The following is a 19,820-nucleotide window of genomic DNA, read 5'->3' as shown; positions in this document are numbered from 1 at the left end:
AAAGGTACCATTAAAAGGTCAGAAACTAAGTCCAAAAGGTCTGAAATACATAATACAGATGTTTTGCTTAGATCAGTAGTCAATAACTATCTGTCACATGAGAAAATTAACAAATGACATAGGATGAGATGAAAAGCAAACTTAGCAGTGCTGACTGGCCTGTGAAGCAGCACAACTGAACAGGCCTGCCGAGAAAGAATCAATATAGTTTTCCAAAAATAGGTCCTGAGAAAACCCCAAAATTGGAGGAGCAAGGCTAACAGCAAGTGGCAAACGTTAACAGTCAAGCCCAAAAAAATTCAAAAATGCCACCAGTGCTACTACAGGGAGTCCTGATTATCACTAATGCAGGTTATACACAAAATACAGGTTTTTTTTTTTTTTTTAAAAAAAGAAAACACCAAAAGAACAAACCCAAACAATAACATGTGGTGAGTGTCCCAATGAGCCCGTTCCCTATTTCTCATAGGCAACTAAAACTTTCACCTAATACTGACAGTCTTAAGCTTCCCACTAGCAGGGGCTGAAAGTGAAGGAGCCCTTTATTGAGTACAGTTCTACTAAAGTAATTCTACCACAGCACTATGAGGAGCTACTGGCCTGTAATATTCACTGGGGTCTGTCTGGGTACAGACAGCTAATTTCAAGTAAATTAAGGGCTATACTGCAAAAGACATCTAAGGAGAGTCATCAGGAATCAGAAAAACAGTTTTTAAAAAGATAAAGGGAGACTCTATAGAGACTTAAACTGTAAAAAAAAAAAAAAAAGTAAACAGATCAGCTAATAAACAGAACATTATAACATTATAGAACAACCAAGAAAATGTGAATGGCTGGATATCTGATGATATTAAGGGATTTTTTTATTTCTATATATGATGATGATGTTATTGTTACATTTAAAAACAGGAGTGCTTGTGTTTAAAAGATACATACTGAAATGTTTATAGGTAAATTGACAAAATGCTTGTTACCTGCTTCAAAATAATATAGGAAAGATAACTGGGGGTTAGGAAGAATATGATATTTAACCACAAGTATAACTGTAAAAAGTAAGTTTTAGGTATGTGGAGGTTTGCTTTCTCATTCTCTCTACTTCTCATGTTTGAAATATTTTAATTCAATCATTAAAAATAAATAAAACAGTGATTCTCAAGTTAAACCAGAAGGTAAAATCCAACTAATATTCTTAAAAAGGAAGCGCAAAAGGTATAAAACACCCTTCAGTTATAAGCAAAATTCTATTTCTGATTAGCAAACCTCAATTTTAAATTATCAGCTTTAAAGTTTGGTTAATACATCTTTTGATCTGGTTTCTCAAAAGTGTTTGAGAACTTCATATTCAAAAGTCAGCATTTTCTTTTTAACTAAAAAACATAAAATATAAAATTCAGGAAATGATATTATAATGTTTGGCACACTGATAATCCAAATATATGTGTGTCTAAATATACCCACATAGAAATATATAAAGTATAGAAAATAAAGTTTAGCAGTAAATGTTTTCATAAAAACCTCAGCATAAATTTTTCTTGGCTCACAACTTTTATAAATGTATAAGTAACACTTAAAAAATTGAGATAACTTATGCAAATCAATGTGATGTACCACGTTAACAAAATGAAGCACAAAAACTGTATGACCATCTCAATAGATGCAGGAAAAGCATTCAACAAAATTCAATTTTTTCACGATAAAAATTAGTGTCAGGTATAGAAAGGATGCACCTCAACATAATGAAGGCCATATATGACAAATCCACAGTTAACATTATATTCAAGAGTGAAAAACTGAAAGCTTTTCCTCTAAGGTTAGGAATGAGACAAGGATGCCTACTCTCACCACTCCTATTCAAAAACAGAAGTCCTAGCAAGAGCAAGTAGGCAAGAAAAACAAATAAATGGCATCCAAATTAGAGAGGAAGAAGCCACAGATGACGACCTTACATATAGAAAGCCCCAAAGATTCCACATGCAAAAAAAGCTGTTCAGACTAATGAATGAATTCTGCAAAGTTGCAGGATACAAAGTCAATATAGAGGCCAGGCATGGTGGCTCATGCCTATAATCCCAACACTTTGGGAGGCCGAGGCAGGTGGATCACTTGAGCCCAGGAGTTCAAAACCAGCCTGGGCAACATGGTAAAACCGCATCTCTACAAAAAATACAAAAATTAGCTGGGCATAGTGGCACATATCTGTAGTCCCAGGATCACTTAGGCAAGGGGGGCAGAGGTTGCAGTGAGCTGAGATCGCGTCAGTGTCCTCTAGCCTGGGTGACAGAGAGAGACTCTGTCTCAAAAAAACACAAAGTCAACATACAAAAACCTATTGCATGTCTACTATCAACAAATTATCTGAAAAGGAAATTAAGAAAACAACCTACTTACAATAACATCAAAAAAGTCAAATACTTAGGAATACACTAAGGAAGTGAAAGACTTATACACTGAAAACTATAAAGTACTGATGAAAGAAATGCTTTAAAGCAGACACGAATAAATGCAATGATATCTGATACGTTCATGGACTGGAAGAATTAATATTGTTAAAGTGTTCATACTACCCAAAGCAATCTACAGATTCAACACAATCTCTACCAAAACTCCAATTATTTTTTTCCAGAAATAGAAACAACAATCCTAAAATTCATATGAAATTACAAAAAGACACTGAGTAGCCAAAACAATTTCAAGCAGAAACAGTAAATCTGGAGGCATCACACTGTCTGATTTCAAAATACATTTAAAAGCTACAGTAATCAAAACAGTATGGTACCAGTATAAAACCAGACATGTAAACTATTGGAACAGAAGACAGAACCTAGAAATAAACCCACACATGAGGGCAAGTGAGTTTTGACAATTATGCCAAGAACACACAGCGGAGAAAAGATAATCTCTTCAAATAAATGGTACTGGGAAAACTAGATACGCACATGCAGAAGAACGAAATTGGACCCTTATCTCACACTGTATATAAAAATCAACTCAATATGAATTAAAGACTTCAATGTAAGTCCTTAAACTACAAAACTCTTAGACAAAAACAGGGTAAAAGCTTCTCAACATTGGCTTTGGCAATGATTTCTTGGATATGACACCAAAGCACAAAAGCACAAAAAGCACAAAACAACAAAAGCAAAAATAAGTCCGATTACATCAAACCAAAATACTTGTGCAAAGCAAAGGATACAAAGGCAACCTATGGAATAGGACAAATATTTTCAAACCATATCTCATAAAGGATTAAAAACCAAAAAATATAAGTGACTTGTATGACTTAATAGTAAAAAAAAAAAAACAAACACATTGATTTTAAAATGGGCAAAGGAACTAACAGGCATTTCTCCAAAGAAAACATACAAATAGCCAACAGGTATATGAAAAGGTTCTCAATATCACTAGCCATCAGGGAAATCAAGTTAAAATCACAATAAGCTATCACCTTATACTTGTTAGGATGTCTACTATTAAAAAAAAAAAAAAAAAAAAAGACAGCAGAGCGCGGTGGCTCACGCCTATAATCCTAGCACTTTGGGAAGCTGAGGCGGGCAGATCACTTGAGGTAATGAGTTCCTTGATATTTAACAGGAAGAATTTCTAAAAGACAAAATTAACAGATGAGAGGAAAAAGTTGTATTTTCAGATACCTAAAATTTTCTAAAATCTAGTACATAGTATATATGTTAGCTAGTCTCAGATTTCAAAGAACAGTTACGCTCAAATTATCTCAGGTAACCAGGGAATATTATAAAGATACAGGAAGAAAGATGACAAACTCAACAGCTGCAAAATAGAGAGAACTGGAACATGATTTAGGACACAGCAATACCTATTATGGTCTAATAGGAACCTTTTGACATGCTTGCCTCCCTAACTTCTTAGAAATGAACATCTATTGATCCTTAATTATTCTCATATTTTCTAAGTATTATATCTATGAGTTAAAATTTCAACAGAAAAAAATTTGACCATGTTTGGTCTGTTACCAACCAATACAGAATGCCTATTTGGGGCAGAATTCTCACACCCAGTCACATCATAGGTCTTTGGCTATCTTACAGCTAATCACTTGGGACCAGAGACATGGATATGGGTATCATGATGACCTGTAAAGCTGGAACTAGTCCAAGTTACCAGCTACCTTCTCTAAAATACACAGGCAATCCTCAAAAAGCACCACAGACAATCTTCCAGTAAAAAATTTCTCACTTATATCACTAGAAAGAATGATCTAGAACATTTACATCTGTGTCTACGTATTCTTCATTTTCACGGAAAGGATAAATTCCTTTGTTTGTTGTCAATATGGCACATACAAAGTATGTGTGAGTATCTGAAATAATTTTATACCTACTAAATTTGAAAAAAACTTTTACTTAAATTAAAGCTAAGATACTTTTATTCAATGTAATCATGCATTTTAAAATATATATTCATAAATACAGTAAACCATAGCATTAGGTTACATTAAAAACATTTACCAAAGCCCACATTATACATATACTGTTCCTCAATTCACAGGCTACTCCTTTTAAGCTCACACAGAATTTACTGCTTGCTTTTCTCTAGACATTTACTCACTATGTCTGCAGTAGAAACTATACCCAACAAATACATCAATCAAATGAGGACAGAATAAAAATCTTTTCAGACATTCAAAGACTCAGAAACTTTATCCACCTTGAACCTCTTCTCAGGAGGCTACTGAAGCATATATGCTACAAAACTGTGGTGAAAGGCCCAGAATCCAGAGAATAGGATATCCAGTAGAGGGAAGAGGAAAGGGAATTATGGTCTCTGTGTAATGAATTCTTTCAGGTACTGTATGTCTGAGAAAATCTTCATTTGCCTTTGTTTTAACAAGATATTTTTGTTCTGTACAAAATTATAGGTTGACAGATTTTCTCTTTTGGTACTTTAAAGATATTGTTCCACTGTCTTCCAGCTTATATTATTTCTTTTAAAAAACCTGATCTCATTTTCATCTTTCTTCCTCTGCAAGCAATGTGTCTTTTTCACTAGCTCTATAAAAATTTTCTCTTTCTCAATGGCTTTCAGCAATTTGATTATAATATGCCTTGGTGTGGTTTTCTACACTTTTTTTTTTTTTTTTTGGAATCTGTGGATGATTTGGGGTCTGTGGGTTTATAGTTTTCATCAAATTTGGAATATTTTTGGCCATTATTTCTTCAAATATTTTTGGTCTCCAAAATGACCTTTACCCTTCATGGCATCCAATTACATATATTAGGCCATTGGAGGGTATCCCATAGCTTGCTAATTGCTCTTTTTTTTCTGGTCTTTTTTCTCTCTGTGTTTTATTTTGGGCAATTTGTATTATTATCTTTCAATTATAAATATGTAAGGACCTAACAATAGGTATTGAAAATACATGAAGTAAAAACTGATAGAACTGGAAAGAGTAAAAGATAAATGTGCACTCATATTCAGAGACGGTAACATACTTTTTTCAATAATTGATACAATAAGTATAAAGAAAAATCAGTATGAGTATAGACAGCTTGAACAACTCTATCAAGCACCTTGGGCTAACTGACATTTACAGAACATTCAACCCAAAATAGCAAAATAGATAATACATTTTTCTCAAGCACAAATAGAACATTTACCAAATCACACCATACTCTAGGCCATACAACAATTTACAGTAAATTTAAAATAACTGAAATCATATAAAATATGTCCTCTGAATATAATGGAATTAAACTAGAAGTCAATGAAAATCTCCATCTAGAAAATCTCCAAATATTTGTAAATTAAAGAACATACTTCTAAATAAATACATGGGTCTTATAGGAAAAAATAAATAAGAAAAAATATTAGTTGCATGAAAATTTTAAGATAAAAATTTGTGAAATGTGGCCAAAACAGTGCCTACAAGACATTTTAACATTAAAAATGTATATTAAAAAATAAACAGCTCAAATTATGATCTCAGTGGCCACCTTAAGAAACTATAAGAACATATAAAACCAATTGAAAGCAGAAGAAAACGATGATGATGTAAGAGAAAGCGCTAAGTCTGAAACCAATGAAGAAAAAACTTACAGAGAAAAATCAGTGAAACTCAAAGCTAATTCTTTAAAATGATCAATAAAATTAACAAACCAGTCATCAGGTAGGCCAAGAAAACAAGAATAGCCACAAATTATCACTTCAGGAAAGAAAGAGAGGATATCACTACAAATCGTACAAACATTAAAAAGATAATGAAGATATATTACAACTTTATGACCGTAAATTCAACGTATTAGATAAAAAGGGCAAACTACTCAAAAGATAAAAACTACCAAAACTCACCTAAGACAAAATAGATAGCCTGAGTAGTCTTATACCTGTTAAAGATATTAAATTTGCAGGTTAAAAATGTATTATCTTTGAATTTTTAATTCCAGCCTTCCAACAAGGAAAACTCCAGGACCAGATGGCTTCACAGGCAATTTATATTTAACATGCAAGAAATAAACAATACAAATTCTTCACAACTCTTCCAGAAAATCCAAAAGAAGGAAACAAAATTCAACTTACTTTATAAGACCAGCATTAACCTAAAAACAAACTTAGAAAACACATTAAGAGGAAGAAATGAAGATCCTGAAGAAAAACAAAATTCTTCAATAAAATGTGAGCACATCAATCCAACAATATATAAAAAGGATAATGTTTCATGACCAAGTGGAGCTTACATGACAAATGCAATATTCAAGACATTCAACAATCAATCAATGCCAAATGAGTTTAAAACTTACGTCCACTCAAAAAAACTGCACAGGAATATTTATAGCAGCTTTATTCATAATCACCAAAACTTGGAAGCAACCAAGATGTCCTTCAATATGCAAATGGATAAACAGTGGTTCTAACCATACAACAGAATATTATTTAGCAATAAAAAGAAAGGAGATGGTTGGGCACAGTGGTTCATGCCTATAATCCCAGCACTTTGGGAGGCTGAGGCAGGCAGATCACCTGAGGTCAGGAGTTCAAAACCATCCTGGCCAACAAGGCGAAACCCCGTCTCTACTGAAATTATAAAAATTAGCTGGGCGTGATGGTGGACACCTGTAATCCTAGCTACTCGAGAGGCTGAGGCAGGAGAATCACTTGAACCTGACAGGCAGAGGTTGCACTGAGCCAATATCACACCACTGCACTCCAGCCTGGGCAACAGAGTGAGACCCTGTCTCAAAAATAAATAAATAAATAAATAAATAAATAAATAAATAAAAAGAAAGGAGCTCTTATGCCACAAAAAAACATGGAGGAAACTTAAGTGCATATTACTAAGTGGAAAAAGCCAGTCTGAAAAGACCACATACTGTATGACAGCAACTATATGACATTCTGGAAAAGGCAAAACTAGACACAGTAAAAAGATCAGTGGTCGCTTAGGGGTTTGGTAGCAGGAAGGGAGGAAATGAGGGTACACTAATGTAAGATATTAACAATGGGAGAAACTGCACTGGGGGAGAAGGAGTATCTGAGTAGTTTCCACTCAATTTTTCTGTAAACCTAAAATTGCTCTAAAAAATAAAGTCTGTAAATTTTTAAGAGTCCATCAGTATAATTCACCACATGATCATTCCAACAGAACCAAAAAAAAAAAAAAAAAAAAAAACCAGCAAGCAAGCATATGACAAAATTCAACATCAATTCATAAAAGAAAGTGCTCAGCGGGCCGGGCGCGGTGGCTCAAGCCTGTAATCCCAGCACTTTGGGAGGCCGNAAAAAAAAAAAAAAAAAAAAAAAAAAAAAAAAACCAGCAAGCAAGCATATGACAAAATTCAACATCAATTCATAAAAGAAAGTGCTCAGCGGGCCGGGCGCGGTGGCTCAAGCCTGTAATCCCAGCACTTTGGGAGGCCGAGACGGGCGGATCACGAGGTCAGGAGATCGAGACCATCCTGGCTAACACGGTGAAACCCCGTCTCTATTAAGAAATACAAAAAACTAGCCGGGCGAGGTGGCGGGCGCCTGTAGTCCCAGCTACTCAGGAGGCTGAGGCCGGAGAATGGCGTGAACCCGGGAGGCGGAGCTTGCAGTAAGCTGAGATCCGGCCACTGCACTCCAGCCTGGGCGACAGAGCAAGACTCCGTCTCAAAAAAAAAAAAAAAAAAAAAAAGAAAGTGCTCAGCAAACGAGGTACTGGGAACTTTGTTAATTTAATAAAAGGTATCTTAAAAATTATAGCTAACACCATACTTAACAATGAAAGACTAGTGACTGGCGCGGTGGCTCATGCCTGTAATCCCAGCACTTTGGGAGGCCAAGGTGTGCAGATCATCTGAGGTCAGGAGTTCGAGACCAGCCTATCCAACATGGTGAACACCCATTTCTACTAAAAATAAAAAATTAGCCAGGCATAGCAGCACATGCCTGTAATCCCAGCTACTCGGGAGGCTGAGGTAGGGGAATCGCTGGAACCCAGGAGGCGGAGGTTTCAGTGAGACGAGATCACGCCATTGCACTCCAGCCTAGACAACAGAGTGAGATTCCATCTTGGGGAAAAAAAAAATGAAAGACTAAATGTTTTTCTTCTAAGATATGGAACAAGAAAAAAATATCCATGCTCACCACTCTTATTCAACATTATACTGGAGGCTCACCCAGGGCAGCCAGGCAAGAGAAGGAAAGAGAATGCAAATAAGTTAGAAAGGAAAAAACAAAACTGTCTCTCTTCACAGTTGATATAATTAACTACAGAGAATGTCCAAGAATCTGCAAAAAGCTTCATTCAAAAACTAGTAGGTGAGTAAAATAGGTTGCAAGATGCATGCTCAAGATGGAAAAATCTATTGTACTTCAATATATTAGTAATAAAGAATTAGAAATTAAGTTTTTTAAAGCATCATTTATAATAACAATACTTTATAATAAATGTAACAAAACATAGCACGACCTCTATGTTGAAAACTACAAATCAGTGATAAATTTTTAAAAATGATCAAGTAAAAGATCTCTATGAATTAAGTCAAACTGACTTTGACATTAAATCCCATTCTCTTAAGTGCTACATTATCCAATTTGTCTCTCTTGAGTAGCAAAAACACTTTGTTAGGCTAGGTAGGTACTGTTATTTCCGTTTTATAGAGTAAGCTGGAGCTGCTATGGTCTAGCACACTCACTCTTAGGTGTGTATGTACTCATGGAAAATGAAAACTTATGTTCACACAAAATCCATACGTGAATGTTTCTTGCAGCTGTATTCATAATCACCAAAAACTGCAAGTAACTAAACTCAAATGCCCTTCAATGAGTACAATGAACAAACTGTGGTATATCCATTAACATGGAATACTAATCAGCAGTAAAAAGGAGTAAACTACTGGTACACGTAATGAGTCTCAAAGGCATTATGCTGAATAGAAGAAGCCAGGTTCAAAAGGTTACATATGGTATAAGTATACATGTGGGACAGTCTCAAATGGAAAAATGTATAATGGCAGAGAACAAATCAGTGGTTGCTGAGGTTAGGGATGAGGAGAGATTGTGACTACAAAAAGTTAGCATGAGGGAGTTATTCAGGGTGACAGAACTGTTCTGTATCCTGATTTTGGTGGTGGTTACATGAATCACATGTGTTCAAATTTATAGAACTGTACACCAATTTTAAAAGTTAATTTTACTCTATTTTAATTTAAAAATGGAATCTAAAAAAACCAACTAATAGCAAACAGAAAAACTAAAGAAAAAAAAATGAGATACCACAACCACCTACTAGAAGAACTAAAATTAAAGACTGACCATACCAAGTGTTGATAAGGATGTAGGACAACTAGAAATCTCACACACTCCTGGTGGGAAGGTAAAACGGTACCACCACTTAGACAGTTTCTTAAGAAGTTAAACATACACCTAACAAGTTGACTCAGCCATTCCATTTCTAAATATTACATCAAAAGAAATAAAAGCATATGTCCATACAAAGACTTACACATGAATGTTCATAATTTATTTCTAATAACCCATAACTAGAAACAACCCAAATATCTATGAACAGGTGAATGGATAAACAAATTATGGTATATACATACAATGGAATATTACTCAGCAATAAAAAGAAATAAACTACTGATAAACACAAAAACATGGATGAATCTCAAAATAATTATGCTGAGTGAAGAAACTAAAAAAATAAAAAAAGAAAAGCAGAATATGTGCTGTAGGCTTCCATTTAAATAAAATTCTAGCCAGGCGCGGTGTCTCACACCTGTAATCCCAGCACTTTGGGAGACCAAGGCAGACGGATCACAAAGTCAGGAGTTCAAGAGCAGCCTGACCAACATGGTGAAACCCCGTCTTTACTAAAGATACAAAAAGTTAGCTGGGCAGGGTGGCGCACATCTGTAATCTCAGCTACTCGGGAGGCTGAGGCAGGAGAATCACTTGAACCTGGGAGGCAGAGGTTGCAGTAAGCCAAGATCGCGCCACTGCACTCCAGCCTGGGCGACAGGGTGAGACTCCTGTCTCCTTATTTATTTATCTCAAAATAAATAAATAAAAACAAATAAATAAAAATTCTAAAAAATACAAACTAATGTATAGTGTCAGAAATCAGATTAGTGCCTGTCCATGGAAGCAGAAGCATAAGGCAGGACTAGAAAAGGGCACACACAACAAATTGTGGATAGTGGATATGCTAATTTTTTTTTTTTTTTTTTTTTTTTTTTTTTTTGAGACGGAGTCTCGCTCTGTCGCCCAGACTGGAGTGCAGTGGCGCCATCTCGGCTCACTGCTAGCTCCACCTCCCGAGTAGCTGGGACTACATGCGATGGCCAACTCACCCGGCTAATTTTTTGTATTTTCAGTAGAGACAGGGTTTCACCGTGTTAGCCAGGATGGTCTGGATCTCCTGACCTCGTGATTCACCTGCCTCGGCCTCCCTAAGTGCTGGGATTACAGGCGTGAGCCACCGCGCCCGGCCAATTTTCTTGACTGTGTTGACGGTCTCACAGATACTACATATGTCAACTTACCAAATCATACATTTGAAGCATTGGCCATTTTTTGGTCAATTCTACTTCAATAAAACTCTCAAAATGCAATTGCAATTATGTAAGAAAATATACAAATGAGTGAGAATATGTAAAAATAAAATATTAATGTTATTTTAGCATAGACATGGCTGTTAATTTGAAACTTCAATGATATTGTATCTCTATAGAAATGAATGATACAAACACTGGTATAAATGTATTTTTTTGTTGTTTTTTGGGGTTTTTGTTTTTTTCTTTTTTTGAGATGGAGTCTCACTCTGTCACCCAGGCTGGATGGAGTGCACTGGTGTGAAATCGGCTCACTGCAACCTCCGCCTCCCAGGTTCAAGTGATTCTCCTGCCTCAGCCTCCCGAGTAGTGGGGATTACACCCGCATGCCACCATGCCTGCCTAATTTTTGTATTTTTAGTAGAGATGAGGTTTCACCATGTTGGCCAGGCTGGTCTGGAACTCCTGACCTCAGGTGATCGATCCACCCTTGGCCTCCCAGAGTGCTGGGATTACAGGCAAAAGCCACCGCACCCAGCCATAAATGTATTTTTTAATGGGCAAAAGATTTGAACGATACTTCACCAAAGATCTGTAGATAGCAAATAAGCACATGAAAAGACTGTCAACACACTCAGGCATTAGGAAAATGAAACTTAAAATCACAATGAGATACCACTATACATCTATCAAAATGGCTAAAATAAAAATAAAAACACACCCAAAAATGGGATAATACTAAGTGCTGGTGAGGGTGTGGAAACAACTAGAATTTTAATGCATTGCTGACAGGAATACAAAATGGTACAACCACTTTGAAAAACAGTTTGGTAGATTCTCATAAAGTTAATCATACACTGATCACACAACTCAGTAATCCCACTACGAGGTATTTACCCAAGAGATATGAAAACTTACGTTCACACAAAATCCTGTATGGGAATGTTTGTAGAGGCTTTTGTCACAATCACAGAAACTGGAAACATCCTAATGTCCTTCAGCTTGTGAACAGATAAACTGGCAAACCTACACAATGGAATACTACTGAGCAATAAAAAGGAACAACTACTGAAACATGGATGAATCTCAACTACATTATGCTATGTGAAGCAAGCCAGGCTCAAAAGTCTAAATCCTGTATAATTCCATTTATATGATATTCCAGAAAAGGCAAAACTACAGGCCCATAAAACACATCGGTGGTTGCCAAAGGGTGTGGGAATGAACTACTAAGGAGTTAGAGGAAATTCTGATGGTGATGGAATTATTCTATTACTTGAATCCAGTGATGTTACTCTGTACTTATTTGTCAAAAACCATAAAACTGTACACCATAAAGGGTGAATGTTACTGTATGTAAATTATATTTCAATTTTTAAAAAACTCAACGTGACAGTTTGCATATTTTTTTAATTTTACTGATAACTTTTGGAAAAGAAACATCTCTCTGCTTGCAATCTGTCAAGAAATACTTAACACCATGCTAGGTTCTTTGTAGGCTTTTTGTGTGTGTGTGTGAGACATATTCCCTGCCTGACAAAGGAGCTCATTGGGGAAACAAGACTAAATATTAAAATAAGTTACAGAAAAAGGCTAGGCAAAAAAAATAAATTAATAAATTGAGTGATAAATCACAGAATACATTTTATGTATGTGGGAAATGAATGGCACATAATTTTGGAAAGGTCTTAGTGCTTCTCAACATTACTGATCTTATATTATCTCTAATTTTCAAGTGAGGATGATGAGACTTGGAGAGGACATGTACTTTTTCCGTGATTCTCGAGCTATCAGGTGTCAAAGCTGAGATTCTAACCCACCCCTTTTCGCCCAAAGCCTGACATCTTCTGCATGCGGCGATGGAACAACAGAAAAGAGGTTACGACGGCGGCTACACAGTGTGATTTCAATGGACAGCAACGCCTCCTTAGTCCCCAAACAACCCGCTCAACTACTTGGCACGAATCCTACACAGAAACACCATGATTACTGCCAAGTTTCTTAAATTGAGCTCAACGGGGTCTTGGAATGTAAACTCCAGAGAAAGGAATCAGCGAGCCTTATGGGGATACGGACCCACTTCTGACAAGTCTTGGTAGTGAGGAAGGCGCATGGGGCCGGCGCATGGGGCCAGCGCCGGATCCAGGGTGCCACCGAAAAGGGTAAACAACAAGAAAGAGGACACCCGAGGCTCTGAAGATACTCCTCTTCAATTACACCACTCAGCTCTGGGTCACAAGGCGGGGCACAGCGTACGAAAAACCTCTTCCCTGGCCCTTCCTAGCCCCTTTGGTGAAAGATTTGCGTGGACTTTTCCCCGCCTCCGTCGCCGATCCAGGGCTAAAACTGAGGCTCCTCTACCGGCGTAGCTGGGAGGAAAGTGATGTGCGCCTAAACAGTGCGAGCAGCCCGGGGCACGCCGGGGGAAAGCGCTGGGTCGTAGGGACCGCGGTCGCACGAGGCCGGGCCAAGGCGCCCAGAGCCGGGCCGGGTAGGGCTCCGATGGCAGAGTGAAGGGGTCGACAGGGGCCAACGAACTCCAGAAATTCCCTCCGGTGACACCCTAAGTGTCTCATGATGCGTTAGTTGACTAGGGGCTCTCACTTTTCCCTCCTTTACTGACCACGCAATCGCTGCCCTCGCCCCCTCCTCACCTCTCCAGTTCTTGTACTGCGGGATGCAGTAGTATTTGTTCCCGAATTGGTCCGTGCCCACGTGCTCCTTCACTTCCCTTGACAGCGATCTCCACAAGGCGCGGAACAAATCCTGAGACCAACCCATGCCGTCCACCCAGTTTCCAGCGCTGCCAGCAGGAGGATCCGCAGTAGGAGCAATGCTCCAGCACCCAACCCAGCTCACTGAGGCGGAGAGGTCAGGCCGGCCTCCATCCTGGAGCCCTTCTAGTAACGGCGCTCACCACTGGCCGGATATATCACCGCCTGACCAATGGGAGACTCTGCTGTTCCAGTCCCGCCCCTGAGTTCTGTCATGGCGACGTCCAGTACTCCACCCGGTGTGAGGACACGCTATGCTGGGGTTTTTGTCCGCGCGACAAACGGGTTTGGAGGACCCTCTTCGCCTTCGGAGAGCAGAGTCAACACGGAGGTAAAGAAAACCTTACTTTTTGGCTAACAGGCCAGTTAGAATCTGGACCAATAACTGTAAACTTTGCCCCACACTTCCCCGTCTCATCGCTCTCCTGCCACCAAACTCTTATTTACCCTCTAATGCGGTGTGGCTTGCGAAAATAGGATCCCTTTTATTTACTGGTAACAACTTGCAGGCGAGGGGCGGCGCGGGGCGGGGGTGGGGGTGGGGTTCGCCCGCGGGCTCAGATGAAGATATTATAAACCTAAATAAGGACACTTAGTTGTACTGTATTCCTTCTCTCTTAAGTTACTGGTAAGAATAACTGCCCTCCAAGTACTCGTTCATTCATTCAGTCTGCATATTTAGTGAGTTGCTACAGTGTGTCAGGCAGCCTATTAAAAAGGCAGAGGACACAGGCCAGGAATTGAACAAAGTTCAGAATGACTAGAGCGGAGAATTGGGGTAGGGACCATTGACAAGAGATGAAGTAGACAGAAACTGGATGAGGAAGAGCCATGTGTACTTGGGTAGAGGTGTGAAGATGAGAATAAGGTAACAGCTATTGCATTTTGTTTTCTGCTTGGAGAATGGGTTGCAACTGAGAACAACAGTGGTAGCCAAGTTAGGTAACTGTTGTGATTACACTTGTCCGGGAGAGAGTTGATGGAAGCCTGGGCCACAGAGTTCCCAAGTAGAATAAAGATAGTGGAGACATTTGAAAAACGTCTAAGAAATAGAATCAGCAGTCCATGGAAATTGATTGGATACGTGAATGACGAAAAGGGAAGAATGATTAATGATTCCCAGATTTATGTCTTGTATAAGAAGTTGAATGTTGGTAATATACTCTGAGAGAGGGTTTTCCAAAGGGAAGAAGCAAGTTTTACTTTTAATTTTGCCCACGTTAATTGAGGAACCTTTGAAGATATTTACTTGGACAGTGGAGAACACAGTTGCATATGAGTTCTGCGTTCCGGAGAAATTTAAATATTAGTTTCCAACATTTTATCTGTTACGTTTTCAGTGTTGTGAAATATCTCTGAGAGTTCCTTTAATGTGTTTTTTTGCCAGTGTCACTTCCTCTGACACATCATCAGCCTTTCATCACAACCACTTTTCCTCATTTATGTCTGTAAGTTCACCTTCACTGATTTCCTCAGTCTGCATATCTAGAATGTCTCAAATGGTGGCAGTGTCATTGTTCCCACAATCAGCATGTTCCCACAGGCAGCTATTTTTTTCATTTGCTCCATTTTATGTTTAATGCAAGTTTCACTTCTAGTATTATCACTCTTTTAATGCATTTTCATTCTTTTGGCCAATTTCCTCTTTTAATCAGTAAAATTCCACGTGGGCTTATCTTAAGGGCACAGAGATATTAATAACAAACCTACGTGCTTTGCAGCCTGTGTGTGAACTTAATAACAGATACACAGTGACCAATCACCCACAGACTTTGAAAGAAGTAAAATTGCAAATTGGTCACTAATTTTGATTCATTTATGTAATTATAGAAATGTTATTTATGTAATTATTTGTGGACTGAAAAGCTAGTAGCAAACTTTTATGCTATTTCTCACAGTTAACAAACTGTGGTAACTGAAATTCATATCAGACTGAGCCAAGTGAGAATTGCTTATATGTTTAAGACAAAGTATAATAATTTTTTTTTTTTTTTTGAGATAGGGTCTTGTTCTGTCACCCTGGCTGGAATGCAGTGGTGCAATTATAGCTCACTGCAGCCTCGACTTTCCAGGCTCAAATGATCCTCCCATCTCATCCTTCTAAGTAGCTGGGACCACAAGCATGTGCCCACACACCTAGCTAATTTTTAAATTTTTTGTAGAAATGGGGTCTCCCTGTGTTTCCCATTCTGGTCTTAAACGCCTGGGCTAAGTGATCCTCCTGCCTTTGCCTCCTAAAGTGCAGGGATTTTATGTGCGAGCTACCATGCAGCCTAAAATTTTTTAAAAAATATTTCCATCATTAAGTGATGTTTTTGCTTAATTAAACAACTGTAGAGTTCCATTTTATTCATAGGAGATGTCTACTGTTCTTCCTTGTCATCACATAAGGGCAAAAGCATGAACACTGATATGCAGTGTTCACAATTTACACCCTCTAAAAAAATTTTACAACTTTATTGAGGTATAATTGACATATGATATACTGCACATTAAATGAGAATATACAATTTGATGAATTTTGACATATATTTACTTTTGAAACCATTACCATAATCAAGAGAACATCCATAACCCTAAAAATTTTTTCACGGTCTTTTATAATCCTTCTCTCCCTTCTTTCTCTGCTTTACCCTCTTCCTTCTCTAGAAACCACTAATCTGCTTTAGGTCACTATAGTTTGCATATTTAGAATTTTATATAAATGGAATCCTTTTTGTCTGGCTTCTTTCACTCAGCATAATTACATTATTTTGAAATTTCTCCATGTTATTGCTTGTATCAATTCCTTTTTATTGCTGTGGAGTATCCCACTGTGCAGATATACCATAGTTTATCTAGTCTCTTGTCGATAGACATCTGAGTTGTTTCTGGTTCAGGACTAATACATTTACAGCTGCTCTGAAAACTCACGTATGAGTCATTGTATGAACATATGCTTTTATTTCTCTTAAGTTGATGCCTAACAGTGGAGCTACTAGATATATCCTTTACATTTTAAGAAACTGACAGTTTTCCAAAAGCATTTTCCAGTCCCACCACTATGAGAAAGCTAGCTGCTCCATGTTTATGTTTCCCCTTTCCTGCTTTCATTTGACTATTTGAACATTATTTAGTATTCTATTTTATATACTATGATTTCAACTATATCTTTTTGTATAATTTTTTAGTGGTTGCTCTAGGAATTATAAAATACATACTTTGCATTGTCTATTTTGGGTCATTTCATTGTTTTACTGCTTCATTTGGCATGTCGAAACCTTATCAACCTTTCCCCTGCACCATATTTATTGTTGTCTTATATTTTATATTTACATACATTATATACTCCATCAGACATAATTTTTTTCAACCATCAATCATATTTTAAGGAAAAGAATAGCCTATTATATTTAACCAGATAGTTATCATTTCTGTTGCTGTCTCTTTATTCCTGATGTCTGAAATTTCTTTCTTATATCTTTTTCTTCTCTCTGAAGTGCATAGTTTATCAATTTTTTAAAGAGTAGGTCTGCGGCAGGAGGTGGCCGCAGCTACAGCACGAGCGTCGTCACGTGGCCGCTGGTCACCGCCACCACCCCCTCCAGCTGTGTTCTCTTTCAGGTTGGGCCGGGCCCTGCCGCTTCTGCAAGCGCCTGGCTGACTGAGGGAGACAGAGAAAGAGGAGGAGAGGAGGAGGAGGATTCAAGGAAGAGAAGCTGGGGAGCCCTTCTGCGCCACAGTGATATCAGTATCAAGATAAAAGTGTGGAATGGGAGAAAAATTATCAAACCTGAAAGAAAATCTGGAGGTGGTGTTTTTCCAGCAGCTCGATTGAGGGAGAACTTGGCTTGTCTCTGTTTTTGATTCCTCTTCAATTTCTGTTTCTTAACCAAGACTTGTGTTTGAAGAACTGTATTGTACTGAGCCTAAGTCATTTTTAATCTATAACAGGAACATGCATTTTCACATGTCAACCGGATTTGTGGACCAATAAATTTATCCCCAAAGAGATGGGGTCTCACTCTGTTATCCAGGCTGGAATATAGTGGCGCAATCATAGCCCATTGTAGCCTCCATCTCAAGGACTCAAGGGATCCTCCCTCCTAGGCCTCCCAAGTAGCTGGGATTACAGAGACAGGGTCGCACCATGTTACTCTGAGTGGTCTTGAACTCCTGGCCTCAAGCAGTCCTCCCACCTTGGCCTCCCACTGTGCTGGGATTACAGAAATAGAAAAGCATATCCTTAAATTCATGTGGAATCTGAAGGGAGCTCAAATAGTCAATACAATACAGTCTTGAAACAGAAGAACAAAGCTTGAAGACTCACCTCTTCTGATTTTAAAACTGATTTTAAAACTTACTACAAAACTACAGTAATCAAATACAAAAAACAGTGTTGTACTAGCATAAGGAAGACAGATAGACCAATGAAATAGAAGAGAGAGCCCAGAAATAAAACTTCATGTATATGGTCAAATGATTTTTTTCCTTTTTCTTTTTTTCTTTTTTCTTTTTTTTCTTTTTTTTGAGATGGAGCCTCACTCTGTCGCCAGGCTGGTGTGCAGTGGCACGATCTCAGCTCACTGCAACCTCTACCTCCCGGGTTCAAGTGATTCTTCTACCTCAGCCTCCCCAGTAGCTAGGATTACAGGCGCCCACCATCATGCCTGGCTAATTTTTGTATTTGTGGTAAAGACGGGGTTTCACCATGTTGGCCAGGATGTTCTCAATCTCTTAACCTTGTGATCTGCCCACCTCGGCCTCCGAAAGTGCTGGGATTACAGGTGTGAGCCACTGCGCCCAGCCAGTCAAATGATTTTTAACAAGAGTGCCAGGACTGTTCAATGGAGAAAGGATAGTCTTTTCAACAAATGCTGCTGGGAAAATGGAATCTCCACATGTAAAAAATGAGGTTGAACCCTTAACTAACACCATATACAAAAATTAACTCAAAATGGATCAAAGACATAAATGTAAGACCCAAAACTATAAAAGTCTTAGAAGAAAATAAGGAAAAAATTTTATGACAGTGATTTATTCGGCAGTTATTTATTGGGTATGACATCAAAGACACAAACAACAACAACGTAGAGGACTATGTGAAAATTTTTAAACTTTGTTAATCAAAAGACACTGTCAATAGGGTGAAAAGACAACCGCAGAATGGAGAAAGTATTTGCAAATTATATATCTGAAAAGGGTTATATAAAGCATATATGGAGAATTCCTACAACTCAACAACAAAACAAACAGCTTGATTTGAAAATGGGTGACTTGGAAAAACATTTCTCCAAAGAAAATATGCAAATGGCAACAGGTAGACCAAAAGAAGCTCAGCATCACTGATCATTAGGAAAATCCAAATCAAAACTGTAATGAAATACCCTTATACCTGTTAGAATGGCTACTATCACATCAAACAATAATATGTTTTGGTGAGGACATGGAAAAAATTGGAACACTTGTGCACTGTTAGTGGGAAGGTAGAATGGTACAGTTACAGTGGGAAGCAGTATGGTGGCTCCTTATAAATATTGAAAATAGAATTTCCATATGATGCAGTGATGCCACTTTTGGGTGTATCCCCAAAATGGTTGAAAACAGGGTCTTAAAGAGATAATTTGTACACCCATGTTCATACCGGCATTATTCACAATAGCTGAAATATGGAAGTGTAAACTAAAAATAAAACTTCAAGCTTCTTAATTGTCTGAATGAACCCATCCTCTCAGCCAAGAGCATTCCACAGTTCAGGACATGATGGGGAGGGGGCGATCAGGCATTCCCCATTATACTCTCCCTTTGGAATTCAGGCACAACTGGCCAGCATTAACATTAAAACAGAGATCTTACGACTTTTTGTAGCAATAAGACACTGAATTCCAGCCTGGCTAAAGTAAAGCATCACATGACAGATAGCAGGCCCCAGGAGAAATTGAAGTATTTTGCCCCAAAATATATTCCTTTGACATATTTTAAAATGGCCCTGTAAAACTGTCTCTTATAGGCAGATCTACATTCTGTAGAGAATGCCTTTCCCTTTCTAGGTCTTTTC

The 19,820-nt window shown here is 37.9% G+C and overlaps 2 protein-coding genes across 2 annotated transcripts in view; one reads left to right on the top strand and one right to left on the bottom strand.

Moving 5' to 3' along the window:
- Positions 1-13,911, bottom strand: part of NDUFAF2 (NADH:ubiquinone oxidoreductase complex assembly factor 2) — a 200,727-nt gene extending 186,816 nt beyond the window's left edge. The window contains exon 1 of the mRNA XM_025387917.1: positions 13,664-13,911. Within this exon, the coding sequence (XP_025243702.1) occupies positions 13,664-13,790 (127 nt within the window). The 5' untranslated portion in view covers positions 13,791-13,911. The remainder of the gene's footprint in view (positions 1-13,663) is intronic.
- Positions 13,912-13,967: 56 nt separating this feature from the next.
- The window catches only part of LOC112626910 (guanine nucleotide-binding protein-like 3-like protein), a 69,126-nt gene continuing 63,273 nt past the window's right edge, over positions 13,968-19,820 (top strand). The window contains 1 exon segment of the mRNA XM_025389309.1: positions 13,968-14,114. Within this exon segment, the coding sequence (XP_025245094.1) occupies positions 14,038-14,114 (77 nt within the window). The 5' untranslated portion in view covers positions 13,968-14,037.

This window comes from Theropithecus gelada, chromosome 6 (assembly GCF_003255815.1).
Source record: "Theropithecus gelada isolate Dixy chromosome 6, Tgel_1.0, whole genome shotgun sequence".
NCBI classification, from domain to species: Eukaryota; Metazoa; Chordata; class Mammalia; order Primates; family Cercopithecidae; genus Theropithecus; species Theropithecus gelada.
Note: the sequence above shows the minus strand (reverse complement) of the source record. Positions and strands in the feature narration are given on the sequence as shown.